This window comes from Amyelois transitella, chromosome 4 (assembly GCF_032362555.1).
Source record: "Amyelois transitella isolate CPQ chromosome 4, ilAmyTran1.1, whole genome shotgun sequence".
Classification (NCBI taxonomy): Eukaryota; Metazoa; Arthropoda; class Insecta; order Lepidoptera; family Pyralidae; genus Amyelois; species Amyelois transitella.
The window spans coordinates 4,864,795-4,888,332 of record NC_083507.1 but is presented as its reverse complement, the minus strand read 5'-3'; the positions used below and the strand labels follow the sequence as shown (position 1 = coordinate 4,888,332).

The 23,538-nt window shown below is 35.3% G+C and overlaps 2 protein-coding genes across 2 annotated transcripts; one reads left to right on the top strand and one right to left on the bottom strand.

Annotated features, from left to right (window-relative positions):
- The first annotated feature begins 118 nt into the window (after positions 1-118).
- Positions 119-2,711, top strand: LOC106129446 (peptidyl-prolyl cis-trans isomerase-like 3). Its single transcript, XM_013328006.2, has 4 exons — positions 119-384; positions 521-619; positions 730-848; positions 2,267-2,711. The coding sequence occupies exons 1-4, from the start codon at positions 244-246 to the stop codon at positions 2,391-2,393; spliced, it is 486 nt and encodes a 161-aa protein (XP_013183460.1). The 5' UTR covers positions 119-243; the 3' UTR covers positions 2,394-2,711.
- Positions 2,712-3,600: 889 nt separating this feature from the next.
- Positions 3,601-5,875, bottom strand: LOC106129445 (zinc finger protein 271). The gene is made up of 2 exons (XM_013328005.2): positions 5,286-5,875; positions 3,601-5,198 (listed from the first exon to the last, which is right to left on the bottom strand). Exons 1-2 carry the CDS (start codon positions 5,436-5,438, stop codon positions 3,615-3,617), a joined length of 1,737 nt encoding a protein of 578 aa, XP_013183459.1. The 5' UTR covers positions 5,439-5,875; the 3' UTR covers positions 3,601-3,614.
- Positions 5,876-23,538: the final 17,663 nt, after the last annotated feature.

The window sequence follows — 23,538 nt, the reverse complement described above, 5'->3', positions numbered from 1 at the left end:
TGGATATTTTCTTTGAAAATTACATAGTATTTTAAGTTTAATAAAGTACCTTTGTATTAGCGGAAGCACTATTTTGGCAATATCGAATCACACTTTACGTCAAAGTCATTGTTACATTGACGTTTCTGTATAACCTAAATTTTTTAAATAATTTCTGAGATTGTTATTGTTTTGTTTGATTTAACCTATTTAATAAACAAAATCATTAAATTTTGTGATTGTTATATTAAGACTGTTTGAATTATGTCGGTAACATTGCATACAGATGTTGGTGATATCAAAATAGAATTATTTTGCGAGCAATGTCCAAAAGCGTGTGAAAACTTTTTAGCTTTATGCGCTAGTGATTATTACAACGGTTGCTTATTTCACCGAAATATCAAGGTAATTAGCAGCAGCATTGGTTATTTAGAGCTAGTTTACAGACTTAACTGATCAGTATAAAAGAAAGTAGGTATGTAGGTATCAACTAATGTAGTAAAATTTAAGAGTTTTTATAATATTTTTCTGTAACTTTTAGGGATTTATTGTGCAAACAGGAGACCCAACTGGGACTGGTAAAGGAGGCACATCTATCTGGGGCAAAAAATTTGAGGACGAATTTAAAGAGGAATTAAAGGTAACACAATATTATTATTTTAATTATTTATTTAAAATGTGAAGTTGCATTTGGAAGCACTTTAAGTTTTAATAGAATTGTTAGTGTTATTAAAATCTAATTTTTTACAGCACAATACAAAAGGGATTGTCAGTATGGCAAATAATGGCCCAAATACAAATGGAAGTCAGTTTTTTTTTACATATGGAGAACAGCCTCATTTAGATCTTAAGTACACAATTTTCGGAAGGTAATTAAAATATAAAATAGGATTTTTGGTAAAGTATTGCAATATTAATGAACATATTGAACATATGTAGAATAAGCATGATGACAAATTTTTGTTTTGTTCTTTATCTCAATTTAGGTTTACAACAACTAAAACATGTAATAATTTTATTTATGTACTAGCTGTGCCCGCGACTTCGTCCACATGGAATAGTTATTTTGGGCATCATTGAAGCCCTCAAGGATGAATGATTTACCCCATTTCTTTTTCACATTTTCCATTATTTCTGCTCTCTTAATAGTTGCAGCTTGATGTTACATAGCCTAAAGCATTTCTCGATAAATGGTCTATTCAACACAAAAAGAATTTTTCAATTCAAACCAGTTCCTGAGATTAGTGCGTACAAACAAACAAACTCTTCAGCTTTATAGTATTAGTATAGATGTTGTAGTTTTTATGTATGTTAATTATAATTATTTTATTTGTATTTTGTGTAGGTATAAATGTATTGAAGATGTAGTTACAGGAATAGAAAAGGGTATGTTGAGATGGTTGGGTCATGTGGAGAGGATGAATGAAAACAGGTTGACTAGGCAGATATACATGGAGGGTGTGGAGGGAAAGGTTGGAGTGGGAAGACCTAGACGAACATATCTTGATCAAATTAAGGACATCCTGGTAAAGGGTCAGGTCAAAAGTACCCGAAACCGCCGAGCTTGCATGAAGAGAGTTATGAATGTGGATGAAATGAAGGAAATATGCAGAGATCGTGGCAAGTGTAAAGAGGTAGTCTCTGCCTACCCCTCCGGGAAAGAGGCGTGATTTTATGTATGTATAAATGTATTTATTTAGTTTGATTGTGCCATGTATTTTTACAATGAAGCTAAAATAAATAAATCGCAACAAAAACATTCAGGACCGGAAAGTTAAATTCTTAAAATGTTGAGTTTACAAAAAGTCAAATTTGAAGAATGTATCCCAAAAGGATGAACATGCAAAAATTTAATTATTATGTTACGTTGATTTTCAATTTGTTTTATCCCAAATGTTGAGTAAAAAGTAACTGCCTGAGATGTAGTTCATAACACATTACTTGGGAGAGTCCAAAATGCCTCTTACGAAATAGTTAGTATGATGTCATTGACACACTTGAGTTTCTTGTTTGTGCCATGAACCTTATTTGTTTGGCATCTACCTTAATTATTGCGTTTAAAGATATGTTTGAATGTGAGTTTAAAAGTTGATCCTTTTATATTTATTCACTGAGGGCATAGTTATTTTTTTAATGGACTTTCCCATCGTAGTTAGAATAAATATAGTGGCATTAAAATTAAAAATATTTAACTAATGTATTACAATATGTGTATGCTTTATTATATTAATATTTCAAGAACTTGTCATCATTCCTATTTTAACACATTCTATTTAATATTTTTCAGAGTTATAGATGGTTTTGAAGCACTTGATGATTTAGAAAAAATGCCAGTTAATCCAAAAACTTTCAAACCTCTCACAGAGGCTAGGATAACATCAGTCACTATACATGCAAATCCACTTGCTGGTTGACCGTGTTATGCAAGTCTTCCAGTCTTCAAAATGGCAGCAAAACCTCTAGGAGCCAAATAGATAATCCATTACCTTAAACTGATGTTCCTACTCTTGATTTCACAAAACAATGGAGCACATTCTTTTGAGAATCAGAAGCAAACATGTCATTGGAATTTAAATGAGAATTGCATTATATTTTTGTATTTCAAATCCTATTTGTATAACTGTATAAATTTTACTAGATTATGTATTACTTTAGCTTGTGCGTTTCTATGTTTAAGAATGAACTTTTAGACTACATCATGTAACAAAGTAACAATAAATACAAGATGATGTAAAATTTTTAGTTTAAATTCAACCACATTTATTCAACATATTTTATATTAATTTTATACTGGATTTACCTGGCCACAAAAAAAAAAGAAAAACTGGTTTTGTCCTTTTTCAGACATATTTTAATAATATACATAACTTAAATCAGTCTCCATGATTTATTTAAGCCAGGATAAAATTAAACATTGTAAATGATCATTAGGTGTTATGTCCTATGAATTTTTCGTCCTAAAGGGACTAAATAACGCTTCATAAAAATTCAAAATGTGTTCCGTGATTCTAACAAATACAATTGTTAATTTATTTTTTGAATATGTTTAGTGCAGTTAGCAATACAGTTAGCAACAACGAAATTGAGTTTAACATACATCAAACATAAACTTAAAAATTTATATTCAAAACAATCAAGTTTTACTTCAAACATAATCTAAGATCTATATAGTCAAAACAGATAAAAAAAATATATTTTTTTAAATTTATTAAAAAAATTGGCTTTGGAAACGCTCGGGTGGTTATTTAATTCCACTAGCTAGGAGAACACATATATAAATTTAAATATTTATGCCAATTTACTTTTGTAAAATGGGTGGGGGAATGGCACACAGAATTAAAAATACTTTTGTGTGTGTTTCAACCCAGTCCCATTACCGCAAAAACTTCATAGGACGAAACACATTCATTCTTTCTTGTAAACAATTAACTGTTGAGATATAATTATAAAGAACAATCAAATCAACATGAACTTAATATCTTCATAACGTGTCTAATACTAATCTACTGCTTTTAATTTTACACATAGTGTTAAGAAAGTATGTAGTTCTTAAATGATTTGCATGGTGGGACAACACAACAATTATTCTAAATTATGGTATCTGTAATAAGGTATCTAATGCCAGGATTTAAATCTCAAGTCTCTAAATCATAATAGCTATCTTCCACTTGGAAGTCAGATTCTTCTTCTTTTTTAATCTGAGATACTGAGTTCTTTTCGTCATACTGATCTGTGAAATGAGATTTGAGATGAGCAACTAAATCTGATTTTTTCTCAAAAGTGGCACCACACTCAATGCAAGGCAAATTCACAACTGTGCTCTCATGAGACTCTTCATGTTTGTCTAGCTTGTCTTTCCTTGTGAACTTCTTGTCACATTGGCTGCAAGAAAATTGTTTCATCACCCCAGAATGAATTGCTGTATGTCGATCCAAATCACGTTTTCTCGCAAACTTCTTAAAACAAACTTTACACTGAAAACCTCTGGAACCTACATGAGCTATAGAAACATGAGTCTTATAGGCATCCAGTGAAGAAAATCTTTTGGGACACTGATGACATTTAATGTTCTTTGGTCTGTTTTTACTGCCTAATTTCAGTTTTGTAGGTGAATTTTGTGTTTGTTTACCAGTGGTAGAAGGGTTTTTGGAGGCTTGATTCATAAAACTGTTTTCTCCAGTAATATGGTCTGGAACTCTAGGTAGTTCATAGTCCATATTAGACGAATCAGGATTTAGTTGAGGTGGTGAAGTCATTAGGTTGCTGAAAGGATTAACACTTACTACCATATCATGTGTGTCCTGGTCATTACCATATTCATCAGCCTTGTGATGAGGGCTTACATGGCCATGTTTCATTTCATGCTTAAGGAGCTTGTCTCTTCTTCCAAATGACAATGGACACTTTTGGCAGCGAAATGGCTTCATTCCTGAATGAACTATTACATGCCGTTGCAGATCCCCTCTTGCTACAAAACTTCTAGGGCATAAGGGGCAGACATGTGGTTTGTGGCCAGCATGAATACGAAGATGTTTACTCAAATTAGTATTCCGTGAAAAACTTTTGAAACAATACTGACATTGGTAAGGTCTAATGCCAGTGTGGACGATTGAATGCTTCCTCAAATCTGATCGTCTACCAAAACATTTTTCACACTCAGGGCAGTGGTAAGGTTTATCATTACCATGCACATGTTTAGTATGGTGCACATATTGACTTCGCTCTGCAAAAACTAGACTGCATTCAACACACTTGTATGGTAAGTTGGCATCATGGTAATTTTGTTCATGGTCTTTGCATTTTTCTTGTGATACAAAAGCTTGGTCACAGTATTGACACATAAACACATTTTTGAAAAATGTTTCTGGCATTGGGTCACCCTCAGGAATGTTTTCCATTTCAGTTTCATGTTCAACTTGTTCAGCATTGTCAGAATCATCTGACTCTTCGGAGTGATAGTCTAGACTTGGATCTACAACCATGACAACACTGTCCCCGACAAAATATTCTTCAGGCTTCGGTCTTGTAGATTCTTTCGTATTATTGTAATAATTATTAACTTCCGAAGAATTTGAGTTATCCAATTCTCCAGCTTGATTTGTAATTTGCCTCAGTCTGTTTTCATTCTGTATACACTGGAGTTTGAATTTGGAGCATTTGTCTACTTCAAACAGGCACTTGTAACAGATATTTCCAGGCAGGCCATCATTAGGATCTATCTGAAGTAGTAGTAAAAATAGGATTTATTAATATGTTGTTAAAAGAAATTAGAGGTTAATAAATTGTAAAAATAAAGAAGCTCTTACCTGCAGTTCGAAACAATCAGATATTTTAGAGGTTAAAGAAACATTGGTTTCGTCGTCGGGTGCTGCACCAAAAATCGAGACAGAGAGGGTGCTTTTGTTCAGACACAGGCGACACAATGCATGAAAATTGGCGATAATGTAGGAATCTTCCATTTTTATTATTCAACTACGATCTTTTTCCTTGTTGAATTGTAATCAATGTGACATGTTAATACTTTTCGTATTTCGAATAAAAATGAATTTGACAGGACACAATCTATAGGGCTCGGGGGCTACGGTCGTTCCTCGTGACTACGCAATAGTTCGATCCAAGGGGCAACTGGGGCGGGCGATGTCCGCCAGGGCTGCGCCAGTGGAAAGTCTCGGCGCCCGTGGCTGACGGCTACACTCGTGTGTCTTATGTGATTCTGTTTTTGTCTTTACTTATATTGAATTACTAATCACTTTCAATACTATTGTGTATTGTCGAAATTCATAACAAATTGTATGTGTACAAACTAACATGCAAGTTTTATTAAAAATTTAAATTTGAAATAAAAAGGTCTCAAATCGCGCCACTTTCGCGGAAATAGCCACTTCTCATTGGGCTTTAAATATGAAACGCTTTTATTGGGTACAAAAATCATGTGTTTAATATGATTGGTGGTGTAACCTATTTTAAAGTCTTGGGACTACTCAGAGCCAATAAACCTACAAAATTTATTTTCAACAAAACTTTGGCTGGATGAGAGAACGAACCTATTTTTTTTTGTTAGTATGGTGCTACTCATGGATGTTTTAAATAATCGATATTACATCAATCGATTTCTTCGAGAATTGATGGCGTGGTCAGCGTGCCCAAGTTAAGTTTCACGAGTCTTAACTGGGCACTATTTAACCTAGAGTGCATAGAAATGTAATAGGACCACTTCATCTCTTTTCTATGATGTCATAAAATGATGGATGTCGTAAAAGGCGACTTAGAGAATAGGGATGGTAATTATGTAGCGATGAATAAGCGCTTACTGAATTGCTACAAAGTACTTAACACTATGCCTGCTTGAATGATCATTTAAAAATATATCATATAAGATAAATATTTTAATTTATGCAACCCGTCACAATGCAACTCGATGTTAGACTGAAGGCAAGTCCGGGATCACAAGTAAGTACATGAAGTCGTCCTTCTAGGCATATATTTTTGGAGGAAGCGATGATTTGGCTCGACTGCCATCAAAGGTAAGAGCCTTTCGCCAGGCTAGGTGTTATGCGTGGGAAACCGCGACTCCGACGATGTTGTTATATATGTCCCAATTCGCGAAATCTTTTTTTGCGCGATTTAGACTCTTCGCTGTTATTGGCTCTTAGCGCCGCGTGGTTGGCTGTTGTGACTTGTGGCGTAGAGATATTTAGATGTGGCCATGCTACCTTCTCAAGAATCGTTCCATAAAATCGAATTACCTAATTTCAAAGATACAGAAACTTTATTTATACATAGGTAATTATACGTAGATAAGATGCTGGGCGTTTTATGTAAAGATTATTGTAGTTAATATGATGGAGTAGGCTCCGTCCTTTATTGAGTTTCTTCTCTCTTTTTGCTCCAATCCTGATATAATAAACAACGGTTTGCCAGCACTATTAAATTAAAGGTTCAATAAAAATACATAATGACCATGTAGCACATAGGTAGTAAATGATTTATCAAATAAAATGATGAATAGGTAAATACGTATTTATAGTATGAGGTGATATATACTTATTTACTTTGCATTCAAAAATTTGTTATAATCGTTTGGTACACCATCAATACTTATAATAAAACAGTAAAAAAATTTTGCCTGTACCTAGGTACATTGAGTATATTTAAAAAAACTATTTATATTTATAACTTTATAAAAATAGTAACCAAGCATGAATTTGAAAAAGAAGTCTATTTGTTTGTATGTTTGTTTGAACACGCTAATCTCCGGAACTACTGAACGAATTTGAATGAAACTTATTTTGTTGTATAACTCTTATGCCTGGCCAATATAGGGTATAATTTATTTTTGAATCTGGTACATCTGATGTCGAACCATAACATATCAGCTAAACTACAGGAAATGAGGGCTTAACAAAAAAAATTGTTTAACCTGATGAGCATTTTCTGTTGGCTTATAAAAATCGAAGAGCTAGAACACCTGATGCAGAACCATTATATAACAGCTAAATCATCCGAAATATGGAAAAGAAAAGACGTCTTGACAAAGTTATTCAACCTGATGAGCATTTTCTTTTGGCGACAAAAAAAATGAGAGATATGGATCATGTGATGTATAAGCCAGGGACCAGCCACTTTGTAATATGTATCGAAATTTGAGTAAATTTAACTAGCCTTAACCTTCGTTTTTCCAATAACGCAAACGGAGTTGCGGGCGTCAACTAGTAGTAACTATAGCTGACCGTGCAAATGAATTCAATTTGCGCTGTAAATGTAAAAAAATCTGCACCAGAATTCTCTCGTGAAGATTTTGTCGTATTAAGACTAAGTATCAACCGTGTAGTAATTATCACACCTGTTAGGAATTAATGGCATAGATAATTGCCCTGTACAAGGAGGTATAGTTAATGTATTAAGTCAAATCAATTTATCATTCAATTAATTAAATCGGTGGTTAAATGTTGACTAATCTTGGTAATAATAAGTCGTCAGATAATCGACATCTCGGTGGTTTTTGTTAATTACTTTATTAAATAATAAACTTTTTGGCTTTGACTAAATTGGTTGCACATTGTAGATAACGTGATGGATTTTAGAATCAAAGTAATGATGAGATTGATATTAATATTATGAAAAAAAAAAAACCATATGATTTATCCAAGCTTTTCTTTTCAATAGACTAATTTCTTACAGCTCTATTTTATAGTTAAATTATTGTTCCATACAATAAAATCAATGAAAACTTCTCAGTTTCTGCATCTTAGAACTTTTTCGGTACTAACGCAAGCCTGAATTTCTTCGCTGAAGGACAGTCCCTTGTCGCAACTGAGTAGTCGAGGGTGTCCGTGTTGACAAGCGATATATTGTGTGCAACTTTCTTCATATCTGAAAAAATATTTGATAGTGTTTGGAGTTATGGGTATAAAAAAACAAAAGGATTACCTACGGGACATTCTTCCTAACTCAATATTTTTTTTAAATTGCACTAAAAATGTCAAGTTAAAGATTCAGTTTCAAATACACGTTTGATCATTAAGCGTTCAGGATAATCGAGAAAGATGGAGTTGTACTTACTTGAATGTAGTAATTTTATCCGAAATACTGCCATATTCGTCATTTTCAGGAGCGGGGCACGAGAACCCTTGGAATACTGAAAATAAACAAATTAGGTATTACTAGTCGTTCACCAATAACTTATGCATCTTATATAGAAAAAAGAACTAAAATAAACTTGTAGTTTCTAACATGCAACTTATTTAGTTTTAAAAAGGTTTTAATCAATGCTCAAAGATACTGTTATTGTTAATATTAAAAACCAATATAACTAAGATTTTCTACGTGTAGGTAATTGGCATTCTTCGTAATCTTGTTTGTTTTGAATAAGTACTTTTAGAATATTGTAGAGTCATTGTTTTTTAATAGAATTTAATTGAACTTAAAAAAGAGATTCGACTTCGTATTTTTTAAAATTGAACTTACATTCCGGGTTGCATGTTGGTACATTTACAGGCCAATCACATGTTTCAAGCTCAGGGTTAAACACCAGTCCTGGCGGGCAAGGCATCACTGTGGCCATGCCCTTTTCACACATTATATATTTACTGCATTCCAATGTGTCGAACGGGAATATGCCATCTCTCTCCATACACTGGAAGCCGTCTTGGGTATCATCGTTTTCTATAACTCCTAGTGGCCCTAAGAAAGAAGCATAATTTTTTTTTTCTTATTAGGAAAAACGTCACGAGGAAACCTGCTCATTTCAGCAACTGATTGTGTAACCATGATTCCAAATCGATGAGGTTGAGGATTTAATCCGAGCTAAAGTTACGATGATGATGATAGTTATATAATCGGTTTTGCTTACTCTTGAGATATTTTTCACAACGTGCTACCGATGGTTGAGCACATGGATCCGCGCCTCGCATCACGTTCTGGTTGAAGTGAAGACCAGAATTGCATCTGTACAACGATGGAATATAATTCTGAAAAAGGACGAAGAATATTTTTAACGGGAATAAACTGAGTCAAGATTCTTTATAGCCTAGTTATGGCTGTACTTAATTGTTAACAACACCTTTTTAGTAACAATGATATTTCAAAACTCCTTATTAAGGATTCTGATATTGATATCTATGATAAGATAGAGTTATAAGAATCAACTTTGCATTGCGTTTTTTGACATTGATCTTACATAAGTATTTCTTAACATTTCGTGCTAATCATTTGCTTCTATGACATATGTAACTAGTATACATCTAATAAGTAGTCTTTTGACCACACTGTTTATAAAAGAGAATTCCTTAAAGTAAAGAAAACGAACGAACCTTATAAAACTTTTATTTACCTTGCACGCAATAAATTGATCGCATTCATCTTTTACGTTGTAATATCCAGTAGCAGCAGCACAAGTATAACCAAGCACATTTTTCAAGATCAATGTGTATGACAGGACTTGTACAGAAGTGGTTGTAGTCATGGCAGTTTCGACCACTGCGGGTGTAGTAGTTTTGACTTCACACTGCACTATCGACGCACTTGCGCAAGGCTCTTCACCAAATCGAGTTCTTGTGTTAAATTGCTGTCCATTTGGACACATGTACAATGATGGCACGAACATCTGGTAAGTATAGACATTTCATTTAATTTCGAGACAATTTTTAAAGGTATTGTACATTATATCACTTCACAACTCTTTAAATTATTATTTATTTATTTATTTATTTATTTATTTATTTATTTATTTATTTATTTATTTACTAATTTATGTACACAGAAAACATCGAGACTGATAAACACAAGAAACAAAATTACAAAGGTTACTTGACAAACAAAATTACAATTAGGTACTTATATAAAAAATAAAAATCTCACCTCGCATTCGACAAATCTTTCGCAGTTGTTTTCAATACTAAAGTGTCCACGAGACACTTCACATCTGTAGTCCATATGCGGACTGGATATGAGGATTGCTGAGAAATTCTGTCTAGGCGTAGAAGTAGTTGGTATGTCGACGGCTTTGCAACCCACAGCCGATGCACTGGCACAAGGATCCTGCCCCCAGAAGGCTTGAGGGTTGAATTGAAGACCAGACCAGCATTTGTACGATGTTGCCATAAAATTCTGGAAAATAAATTTTAATTGTCAATTTATACGGTTACTTTTCGGTAAATATAAGTATTTTTATTCGGGATTTTTTTCGGAGGTGTTAGCAGAGATCACATATCTTCACCTGATGGTGGTTAGTAAATATTTTTGTGTGGGGTGAAAATATTATTAGATGCAAGAGATCCCAGACTTTTCAATTTAAAGATTTATGAAATTTTGCATTCGTTAAATTTCTCGCAATCATTTTTAAACTTGAAGTATCCATTGTTAGACGGGCAGCTAAAATCGATTATTAAACAAGATTCAACAGTATCTAGCAGAGATTTTGCGGCAACGAGTCCCAACCGACTCTAAAATGACTGGTTTGCATCCGATTTTTGATTGCAACGATTGCTTCAATCTCGCACGTGTCTTCTCCCAAAGTCGAGCGCCGGGGGTTGAATTGCAGGCTAGGTGAAAATTTGTATAGGATGCAACCTACTACATAATACTTTATATTAAGCATAAAAGACTCGGCATCTCGTCCTACATTTGCAGTAATTAAATAAATAACTTTAAAATTAAATTAGATATCGTTCATAAAATGAAAATTACCTCGCATTTGATGAATTTCTCGCATTCATTTTTAGACTCAAAGTATCCATTGTTAGCCGGGCAGCTGAAATCGATGACTACTACATTTGATTCTATGGTAGCTGAGAACTTGGATGGCAATGGTTTGAGTTCTAAAATGACTGGTTTGCAGCCAATAATTTCTTCACTCTCGCACGGGTCTTCTCCCAAAGACGAACGGCCGTTAAATTGCAGACCAGGTAAACATTTGTACAGAGATGCAACAGCATTCTGTACACCAGAAATAAATTTATTTTGTTATTATTATAAAATGCATTATTTTGTTATTATTATTAAATCTGCAGATAAATATTTCAAAGACAATATTTATAGCTTTTTCTTTTCCGAAATGAAGTTGCATAACTTCATGTGGCAAATTGGAATTAAATTGGTTTAAAAACGAATACCTAATTAAACTTACGTCGCATTTGATGAATTTCTCGCATTCATTTTTAGTCTCGAAGTATCCGTTGTTAGCCGGGCAGCTGAAATCGATGACTACACTAGTTTCGACGGTAGCTGAGAACTTGGGCGGCATTGGTTTGGGTTCTAAAATGACTGGTTTGCAGCCAATAATTGTTTCACTGTCACACGGGTCCTCTTCCATAGACGAGCGGCGGTTGAATTGCAGTCCAGGCAAGCACTTGTACAGGGATGCAACCGCATTCTGTAAATTAAAAATAAACGTTTTAGATTACTTTAATTACTGTTCCGCCCATAAAGATTTTTATACTTATAATTTAACTTACCTCGCATTTGATGAATTTCTCGCATTCATTTTTAGTTTCAAAATACCCATTGTTAGCCGGGCAGCTGAAATCGATGACTATACTCGATTCCATAGTAGCTGAGAACTTGGGTGCCAAAGGTTTGCCTTCTAGGACGACTGGCTTACAGGTAACGATTGCTTCAGTTTCGCACGGGTCCTCTCCCCAAGAATAGTTGCGGTTGAATCGCAAACCAGGCAAGCACTTGTACAGTGAGGCGACTGCATTCTAAATTGAAATAATTATTTACTCGTAATAGATGGTGTATAGGTTCAAGTGTGTGCCAGCTGCTTCCCTTTTGGCGCAGATTGTAAAAGTCAATCACGGGAAAGGTGTAGAAACTTGAGATTCTTCTAACAAGGGATGAGCTTGCAACCGACAATTATTTAAATTGAAATAAGCCGAACGTGGCCTAGCCTATTTGAAGTTGTGAGCTCTGTCTACCTCTTACATTCTTAGATATTGATCAACTTGGGGCGAAGATACAATTTTTTTACGTACGTATGTATGTTTGTAACACGATAACTTTTGAACTGTTGGTCTGATTTAGATAAAATTTAAGGTCTGTCTATAGAATTTTTAAATTCAGCAATGCAATCGGTTCAGTCGTTCTTGAGACATTCAAAGTTTTGTAAAAAAAAGTTTTCGCTAGGACTAACTTCGAGGCGAACAACAAATGTATTATATTTTTTTAATAAAAAAATAATATTTTTATACCTCACACTTAATGAATTCCTCGCACTCATTTTTGGATTCAAAATATCCATTGTTTGCAGGGCAGGTAAAGTCGTAAATGATCTTAGACAACGCGATAGCTGAGAATTTTGACACTGGCTCTTTATTTGATTCAACATCAGCAACAACACAGCCAATAATTTCTTTACTAGCACACGGGTCTACGTCCCGAGTTGCGTTTACGTTGAACTGGAGTCCTTGCCAGCATTTGTAAGCAGACGGTGAGGATTTCTGAAATAGGTATATATTATGTAATTTTGTAAGTACTCTGACTTCCTATTCAAACAAATTTGCTTTTCTTCCACCCTTATGTTTTTCCTTAATTTCTTGGTACAGAAAATACCTGGGCCAATTCTCATACTTCAATCAAGGGAGCATAATTGACACGATGAAGTGTCATTAAGTTAAGTAATATTTATGAGTAAAATATTTACTTACTTCACATTTGATGAACATGTCACAATCCTTCCCAAGTTTGAAGTATCCCTCAGAAGATGTACACTCATAATTTGCAATTTGTGTTGTTATTAAATCTGCTGAAAAATTTGGTTCTGATCGAGGTTGTAATACTGGAGAATAACAGCGAATAATTTTTTCATCGGCACATGGGTCTTGACCCCATGTGGCATCGTGTTTGAATTGGAGCCCAGATGAACATTTATACAATGATGCTATGGATTCCTAAAATTTCATTCGGAATATTAAAATTATTTTTAGATACTTAATACATCCTACTACTATTATAAAGGCGAAAGTTTGTATGGATGTTTGTTACTCTTTCACGCAAAAACTACTGAACCGATTACCATGAAATTTGGTATGTAGGTAGCTGAAGACCCAGAATAACACATATGCTACTTTTTATCCCAGAGTTCCCGCGGGATTGATAGGGTTTCCATGCGGACGAAGTCGCGGGCGGCCTCTAGTATATAATATTTCAACTATCAGATTTAGATTTATTACTGCTGATGTGTACTTCGTCTCCCTTTCAAAAACCTTGATTCAAGAGATTTAATGTGAAAAAAGTATTAAAATGAAATAGGTAAACAGAATAGAATAATGAAGCATCATAAATGGGGCACAAAGTTTCAGCCTAGACGTTTCAATTCCGACCTTGGTTTTTGAGTATATCAACATACATACCTCGCATTTGATAAATTCTTCACAATCATTGTTATGTTTGTAATATCCAGTGTTTTCTGGGCAGAGGAAGTCAAAATGACTTGAGATCAAATTAGCTGAAAGTTTTGGTTCAGGTTCGTGTTCGATTTTTGATGCTAGTTGTATTTCTTCGATCTTACAATATGCTAACGATGGTTCATCGCAAGGAACTGCTGGCCAAACTGCTTTCCGGTTAAAGTGAAGTTTGTTAGAGCACTGATATAATTTTAGAACATTATCCTGAAAGAAATCATCATAACATTGTATATTTTAAAATACCAGCCTAAAATACGCCAATATTCGAAATTTATAAAATAGCGATTACCTTGCATTCGACGAACTTGTCACAGTTGCTCACTACCTCGTAGTATCCATTTTTCGCTTGACATTTGAATTCTTGTGGATGAGCCGAAGATACGAAATTATTAACAAGATTTTCCGGTAATAGAGGTTGTTCTAATCTGTATACTATAAAACCGGGTGAATTTTCAATTAGCGTTGGTGGAGCTCCAAATTCAATCTCCGTGGCATACTTACCATTTTTATCACTAAGGATCGATGCAGGTATTTTGGACTCTAGTGTATGTAATTCAGTATTTCGAGGAATTTCTGTAATAGCCAAAGTTTCAGTATGGTAGGATTCTTGTTCCGATACTAATTCAGTTGAGTGAGTGATAGATGTTGTGAAATCAGGTGAAGTTGACCCGAAGTTGAAAGTGCGATATTTGAGCTCCGTTTCAAAAGCAGGCTGTGTTCTTTCTTTAATTAAGTCAGGTATTGTTGTCATAGATTCTGTTATAATTTCAGGATTGGATGTTCTTGGACTTGGTGGGATTTCTGAATTCATGTACGAAGTGACTTGGCTGACTCCTAGGGTAGGTGATTGTCCCTCTTTGAACATATCTGGAGAAGTTTGCAAAGTTAAAGGTTCAACAACAATATCAGAAGAAGTTAAAGACGTGGTTTCTTTGGGTTGTTCTCTTTCCGTGTTGAATTCGACCTGTGTTGGTTTAAAATTTAAAGTGTTTTGTGTTGATTCCATTTCGAGTATAGGTTTCTCTGTTGGAGATATAGTAGATGAAATTGCTAGATCGATAGATGGTTTAGATTTAACTATGATTTCTGGAACCCAAGATATTTTACTAGATGATGTTTTGGGTAGTTCCATTTCTCTGTAAGAAGGTGGGGGTGCTCCAAAATCGACAGATTTGGAATCAGGTTTTATTCCAGACAAAGAAATTTCTGTTGTGAGCATTGAGGGCGGTTCTGTTTTTGCAATGATTTCAGGAAACCAGTACAATTTACTGGGTGTAGTTTTACTTAGCTCGACTTCTGGATAAGAAAGGTGGCTGGATTCAAATGTGAAAGTATGATGTATGACAGGCTTTGTTTCTAGCACTGGTTCCTGTGATTTAATTATTGCTGGTAACTCTTGCGAACTAGAAGGTAGTTGGAATTCTGAAATTCTTTCAGGATTCCAAGATACAGCACTTGTTGATTTGGCGAGATCTGTAGGTTTTTGGGAAGCTTCTTGAACTCCAAAGTTGAACATACGATGACTAGGCTTTGTTTCAACAAGAAGTTCTTCTGTCGTGGTTAGTATTGTTGGAGTTGTTGAAGATGGTATCTCAATAAGGGTCTGAATAGGACTTATAGAGCTGCTATGCAGTTCTTCCATTTCATAAAGTTTTCCTGGCTTGTCTATTGAAGAATTAGTAATTTCTAGTATACTATGTTCGGGCATTCCTGTTGTTGAAGGCTCCTCATTAATTGATAATGGGGGTGGTGTACTCAAAAGTGTTCTTTGGTTGTTTTTAGCTGGGTGTATTGTAACCGGTTTTCTCCAGTCTCTATACCAAGATTGCTCCATATCCCGGCCGTCATTGTATATTTCTACTGCTTTGACTGTAAATAAATTATAATAATATACAAATTATTTATATTAAAAAGAAAAAAAAATATGTATCAGAACTTACCATCAAAAACTAAAAAAAACAATAAAAATAATATTTTTTGCCAAACCATTTCTTTGACACACAGACAGACCTTGACTACCTTAATGAGACTGAAATTATGGTCTCTTTAAATCTTACTTTTATAATCTTTGTTATCAGTAAATGTTCTGAATGTATGTTTCGTCATTACTAAATTGTTATTTAATTCAAAGAAAGACAAGTGCGGTTTACCACTTTTTACTTTAATGGGTTATTTAATTTATTTAAGCGAAAGACAGATATCTATTACATTGTTTCGTTATCTTAGTATTTAGTATAATATTTTCTCCAGGATATGGTATGACGTAACATACGCCATTTTATTAAGTTATTTTATTCCAAGTTTGGTATAAAATACATACATACATACATACATACATAAAATCACGCCTCTTTCCCGGAGGGGTAGGCAGAGACTACCTCTTTCCACTTGCCACGATCTCTGCATACTTCTTTCGCTTCGTCCACATTCATAACTCTCTTCATACAAGCTCGGCGGTTTCGGGTACTTTTGACCTGACCCTTTACCAGGACGTCCTTAATTTGATCAAGATACGTTCGTCTAGGTCTTCCCACTCCGACCTTTCCCTCCACACTCTCCTTGTATATCTGCTTAGTCAACCTGCTTTCATTCATCCTCTCCACATGACCGAACCATCTTAACATACCCTTTTCTATTCCTGTAACTACATCTTCTTTCACATCACAACATTCCCTTATCACGCTGTTCCTTATCCTGTCACTCAATTTCACACCCATCATACTCCTTAACGCTCTCATTTCCACTGCATTTATTCTGCTTTCATGCTTCTTTTGCCATACCCAACTTTCACTCCCATACATTAATGTCGGGACCAACACGCCCCTGTGCACAGCCAGTCGAGCCTTTTTGGATAGTTTCTGACTGCTCATAAAGGCATGCAAAGCTCCATTCACCATGTTCCCCGCGTTCACTCTCCTTTCAATATCACTATCATACTTGCCATCTGATGTAAACTTTGATCCTAGATATACAAACTCTTTCACTTGCTCCACTTTTTCTCCTCCAATCAAAATATTACATGCTGTCATTTCTTTCTCCATTTCAAAAACCAGTGTTTTAGTTTTACTTACGTTCACTTTCATTCCTTTCTCTTTTAAAGCTTCATGCATACAGTTTACCATCTCCTGTAACTCCTCCGCTGATGACGCCAGTATAACCTGATCGTCGGCATAGAGCAGACATTTGACGAGTAACTCATTCATCCTTAATCCACTTTTAGACTCTTTCAAATCTGTCAAACAGCTATCCATAAATAGGTTGAACAGCCACGGTGACGCAACACATCCTTGCCTAACGCCTTTCTCAATCTTAAACCACTCAGTGTGCGCTCCGTTTATCCTGACACAAGCACTCGAATCCTCATATAAGGATTTCAGTGCTCGTATTAAGAGACTGCTCACCCCATGCATAGAAAGTGCTGACCACAATTCATTCCTCTCAACTCTGTCATAGGCCTTTTCCAGATCTACGAATGTGCAATAGACTTTTTGACTCTTGGCCAAAAACTTTTCGGCTATGCACCGCAAGGAAAAGACCTGATCAGTACATCCCATTCCCTTTCGAAATCCCGCTTGAGCATCCCATATTTTGTCATCAGTTTCATTCCTGACTCTATTAATCAATACCTTAGCATACAATTTGCCGACGACGCTAAGCAGGCTTATACCACGATAATTTTTGCAGTCCAGCTGTGACCCTTTTCCTTTGTAAAGTGGCACGATAACAGCCTTACACCAATCTTTTGGTACTCGGCCGCTTCTCCAACACAAATTGAAAAGGCAGTACAACTGACTAGCTACTACGCCTTTTCCTGCTTTAAGCATCTCGACCGACACTCTATCACACCCAGCAGCCTTTCCCGCTTTCATACTCTTAAGTGCTTCCACAATTTCGAACATTTCAATTTCGCCTTCCATCTCATTCTCTTTTTCTTCGCTATAGCAGAAATCTTTCTTATTTCCTTCCTTTTTTTCAAATAAACTTTCAAAATAGTCCTTCCATATCTTTAGTACACATTCTTCTCCTTTCACAACGCTACCATCCTGGCATCTGATCCTAGTCAGCTCTCTGGTTATAGTATTTCCTCGGGCTGACCTTACGGATTTCCAGAATACTTTCAGATTTGACTGAAAGTCTTCTGATAGCCTTTTATCAAAATCCTCTTTATACTCTTCTTTCTTTCTAATCACAGCTTTCTTAACCAAATCTTTCATTTTCTTATATTCCTTACGTGCTTCATTCACATCTTCATCTATAACCTCTTGCATTCTTAAGTTAGCTTTTGCTGCTAACAAATCCAGCCATGCTTTCTTCTTTAATCGCACAAGTTCTTGCACATCTTTACTCATCCACGCATTTTTGTGATTTTTTCCTTTCCTTCTTCTACTTACACCACACACTTCAACAGCTACTTTCACAATTCTTTCTTTAAATTCCTTCCATCCATCTTCAATATCGCTCATTTCCTCTAAATCTTCAAATTCATCCTTCAGTCTATTAATATACTTCTTACCTACATCCATATCTTGCAAATTTCCTACTTTTACTCTTTCCAAAGCGCTGGTTTGCTCCCTTACCCTGTGCCGCCAGCGATTGAAGATACCCCTTATCCGGGATATCACCAGTAAATGGTCCGAGTCAATGCCAGCACCGCGATATGCACGGGTATCCAGCACTTTGTTCTTCAATCTTTCATCTACAATCACAAAGTCTATCATACTTTTTAAAATACCTTCCACTCTTGTGTAGGTGTGGATCTCTTTATGTTGAAACATTGAGTTCGACACAAAAAGATCCCACTCTAGACAAATTTCTAATACACTTCTTCCATTATCATTCACCTTTTCGTCACCAAACGCACCAAGCACCTTTTCATATCCATCACGCTTTACACCCACCCATCCATTAAAATCACCTAACATAATAATCTTCTCATTTGGCTTGGTAACTTTCAATACTTCTCTTACACTATTCCAGAACTCCTCGTTTTCGCTTTTTGCTGATGTTGTACCCCTCGAACCCACATCCCAAGGTGCATAAACACCTAGAACGAAGATCCGAGTGATTCCAACTTTCAGCCTAATCCATAGAAGACGAGGGCTGACACACTCATACTCATTCACGCACTCAGCCATTCGTGCAGAAAGAATTAGACCGACCCCTTGACAGCCTCGGCTGGTACTGGAAATTCCAGACCAATACGCCGTGTAAGGGCCGTGCTGCGTCGCGTCGCATCCTTTCCGCTTCGTTTCATTCACGCACAACACATCCAAACGTCTTTCATCCATCATCTGGCATACTTCCTCAATCTTATCCTTCATTCCTCCTCTTACATTCATCGTCGCAAAGCGGCTTTCAGCAGACCGCATACCGCTCCCGCCGGGAACGAGACGTGATGGGGTGCGGACACCATCGCCGCCATCTAGGTGCTCTTTCAAAAAATTTGCATCCATGCGATTCCCACGAGACGCTAGGGAAAAATTTTGTCCGCCCCAGCAGAGCCCCGCATGCCAGGGTAAGGCTAGCCATTACCTGGGGGTCGCCCAACCCCATGGCGGAAGTGGCACGCTCGAGACTAGGCTCGCCCCTAGCCATGCATCCATCGGCGCGGCAGACCTTAGATTGGTATAAAATAGCGTACAATATTTATGTAATAATATATTTCGTTATTAATTATTACTTAAAATCATTATAAAAAGATATACTTAGTGACAGGTTTCAAGTAGGTATAGAAAAAGAGATGAGATTTATATTTTGTAAAGGTCCAAGAATTTATACTAAAAATTCACACGGGAGCAAAGCCTCGAGCAAAATCTAGTAAATTTATAAACAGAACTTTTAATTTTTATAGTAATCACAGCATTAATTTTTAAACAACTTCAAAAAGACAGGTTTCCAATTTGACCCTATTTTTTATGTAAGCTTACAGCATACCTCCGGTATTTAAGATATTCCAGGGAACAACTAAACAAAATAATACAAGTGTTACGGCATGTCTCCTGTATTTATAATCCGATTTGAAAAAATCTTTTTGCATTAAAAAGAATAGTGTCCGTGGGGTCCCATAAAAATATTTGTTTAAGGTCTGGTCATAAATACTTATCCCAAAGAAATTTCAGGAACATTAACTTTTTTAAGATCATCCCACATGCTGACCCGTAGTGCTGTGTGAAACATACTCATAAATTTTTTTTCATGCAATGGCAAAGTCGATGTTTTTATTTAAAACGTTAAAGACTTTCAATATTGACATGAAAATAATTTACGCAATAAATTAAGAAAGAAGGTCCCATAAGTAAGGACTAAGTAAATTAATCGACTTGGTATGAAATGCATCACACATCTTTTTAAGGTAGAAAATGTGAGTGGCGACGCTTGTTTTTTTACAGAATGTTTTGATGGGATCTCACTTCTTTTTCTAGTGTCCTACTTTACCCATTTTGTAGGTTTTACTTCTAAAATAACAATAACAGTTTATCGACAACATAGCAGTTTTGATATAGTGTTTTTACTTTCATGGTAATTGGGAATTTTACGGGTACAATGATTCATTAACTGCAAATGGATCTTTGTAATCCTGTACATTTATATATCATGCAATTTAAGTGTCTAGGAAACTGGATGGAAATTATAAAATATTGTAAATTTTCCTTGATTAAGACACTTAACACGAATAATATTTTTAATTTGAATGTCTTCGTTCGTCAGTGAATGTCGAAATTATGAAAGTTTGAAAAGCTACAATTCTTAAAGTATTGGTTTAAATTATATTGAACCAGTAGTTTTGACATTTTAAATATTAAGTAAGTATTTATATAATGCCTGCTTTGTAACTGAAAATTCAGGCTTCTTGTTCTATGCACAAAGTAAAAAGACTATAAGAAGAAAGAAATAAGGGGTAGAAAAGGGTCTGAATTGCTTCGAGAAAAGTATGGCACGGCCGTAGGTACTGCTTCTTTTTCTTGATTTGTGGGGGCACTGACTTGCACCCAGACTAAATGTATAAAAGAAGGACACCGATTGACTGAACGCTCGATTGACTCTTTGCAGAGACACAGATTATTAAATTGTTTTTGTGATTGGATTTTTAGCTTCGGAAATCAATTAATATTGGCAGCTGTTCTTGAAAGTGTTCAAGTGATGTGTGAATAGAAGATAACAGATCATTATCTAGCTTTTATATTAATAGCATTTTCAAGAATTATGAAAAGGAACTTTAGTTCTAAAATAACAGAGGAGGTAAAAGAAATAACGATTCGGTTAAACTTAAAAATTTATTAAAATTGAAAGCACTACGTTTAGCGAAATCTGTTTTGTTCAGATTTCTTTGACTATTTTACATAAGTGAGTTACGCGGGACGCCTCGGATTCTCGCAGTTAATTTTGTCTGATGGTTTGCAGCTGCCAGAGCTGGGGTCGAACCCGAACCCAGGGTCGCAGGTCAGCAGGCGAGCGTTGCCGTGGATGCACGAGTAGAACGCGAAGCAGTTTCCTTCGTACCTGAAATTTTTTAATATATTATTATTCAAATTAAAGAGTTTTTAATAAGTTTTCTAGGGTGATATTAACTGTGTTGAATTAATTCCCCTCATTTCTTTCACACTCCTCCAAATTTCTCCTTCCAAGCAACAAGAATTTCAATTCATCATAAAGTTATAGAATTTAACGTAGCCTTTCAATCTTTCAATCTTCAAAGATTATTGTGTCTATCTACCTAATAGTAGGGATAAAGACGTGACAATTATGTGTGGCGAGACGTATACCTACTTCGCTTCTTAAAATGATAATGTGTTTTCGTTTCATGGTTTATGTATACTTACTTGTAGTTGATAACAGTATCCAAAGGCTTATTGTTCTCGTCTAAAGGACCAGCTGGACATTTGAATCCTAAGAATTCTGAAAAAATATATATCGTTTTTGTTAGTTAACATATAAGTTAGGTAGGTATCTATTATTTTATTTGTATATGAAGTTGAGTTGATTCGGCTGATGTCTATGATCAACAAAAACCAAAAGGAATGGAAAAAGGTTAGGTAAAAAAAATATATATTGCATAGTATGTACCATCAGCGTTACAAGAAGCCACTAGGTCAGGCCAATCACAGCGGGCGGTCTCAGGGTTGAAAGCCAGTCCGGGTGGGCACTGCATCTCTATTGCCTTGCCTTCCACACATCTGTGGTAGAATCCACATTCGCTGGAGGAAGCCTTCGGGGACGGGAAGAAGCCGTATTGGTGCGGGCATTCAGCTGTTGCTTTAGCTAGCTCTGAAGGTATGAAATTGAGGTAAATTCATTATTAAATTTAATTTACGAACATTGAAGAAATTTTGTCGAGAGTTAAACGTATCTCTCACCGCGATCTTAGTTAAATTGGATCAGATTTATGTTTATGTATACTTCTTTTAAATTATGAAGTTTATAAGGATGTGTGGATTTGTATTTAGTAATCCTACGCGTAAAATCTACGGCATGAATTTTAATGTTATTTGGTACACGTGTATAACATAACATGGAATAACCAAAATTTATTACTTTTTATTTAGAAATTCCAATGGGAGCGAAGCCGGAGGGCGCAGCTTGTAGGTATTAAATTAATATTATTTGCAGGAAAAGTACTAAGAGGTTCGTAACCGCTTGGAAACCTACTCGTATAATTACTCAAAGATAAAACGTAGAATTGGAAACTTACGAGGAGAACCGCGTCCCTGGCAAACAACTTCCGACGGGTATCCACAAGGGTATGCAGGCCATACTACTTCAGGGTCGTAGTGAAGCCCGTCGGGACATTGCAAGTGCTTCGGTTGGAAATCCTATGAATGAAACAAAGATGATGAATGAAAGAAAATGGTATCGTTAATTCATGAGTTATCTTTTTCATTATGTTATCAATTAAATCTCTCTCATACATAAAGTTTTTGAATCACTAAAGTAACGTCAAACTTCTATTTAATTAAGCCATCTTTATTTTATATTTTTATACGTGCTGTGTCTATTCCGTTATTATTGATCGTTAAATGATACTTTTTCATAAAATTATTTTTTATGTGTTGTTTAATATGGTACAATCTTACAGCCTAAATTGAAAATCTAAGAGACTTTGAAACCTGCAGTTTAAAAAGAGTTTATAAATTTTTGATCTTTTCAGCGAGGTTTTACATTCTTTATGTGTACTAACCATACACTCGATGTAGGAGTCGCAGCTTCCCTCCACCGGAGAGAACCCATACCGGGCAGCGCAGTTAGGGCTCTTTTGCTGAATCTCTTCCATGGAAGCTCCATAATCTGACAGCCATAAACAATTTTACATACCCTTCCAAGTGGCCAACACAATTTATCAATCAACACATGTAGAATATATTTTTTTTTAAAAGCCATAAATGAATTATGCTAATACAATTTATTTATTAGTTTAAGTCCATTTAATTACCCTATAGTCGGTATTGGAAAACGCTTAGATCATTAAGAAAAACGATTAATAAAGCGTTGTAATCCTTATACTTTTTGATAGCAAGGGTTAATCACTATTTATAAGTTAACTGCTTTATTCCTGCGACTCGTACTGTAATTAATTTTAAACAAAATGCAATTCCTACAGTTTGGTGTATAAATAAGTAAGTATTAAAAAAGACATTTCACTGTTGTGTTTGGTACTTAC

Excerpts from the sequence above, each read along its gene's own strand:
- LOC106129446 (XM_013328006.2), top strand. The coding sequence starts at position 244 with ATGTCGGTAACATTGCATACAGATGTTGGTGATATCAAAATAGAATTA. Across the intron at positions 385-520 it reads TATTTCACCGAAATATCAAG|GGATTTATTGTGCAAACAGG; the intron begins GTAATTAGCAGC and ends TGTAACTTTTAG. Across the intron at positions 849-2,266 it reads AAGTACACAATTTTCGGAAG|AGTTATAGATGGTTTTGAAG; the intron begins GTAATTAAAATA and ends AATATTTTTCAG.
- LOC106129445 (XM_013328005.2), bottom strand. The coding sequence starts at position 5,438 with ATGGAAGATTCCTACATTATCGCCAATTTTCATGCATTGTGTCGCCTG. Across the intron at positions 5,199-5,285 it reads CTGATTGTTTCGAACTGCAG|ATAGATCCTAATGATGGCCT; the intron begins GTAAGAGCTTCT and ends CTACTACTTCAG.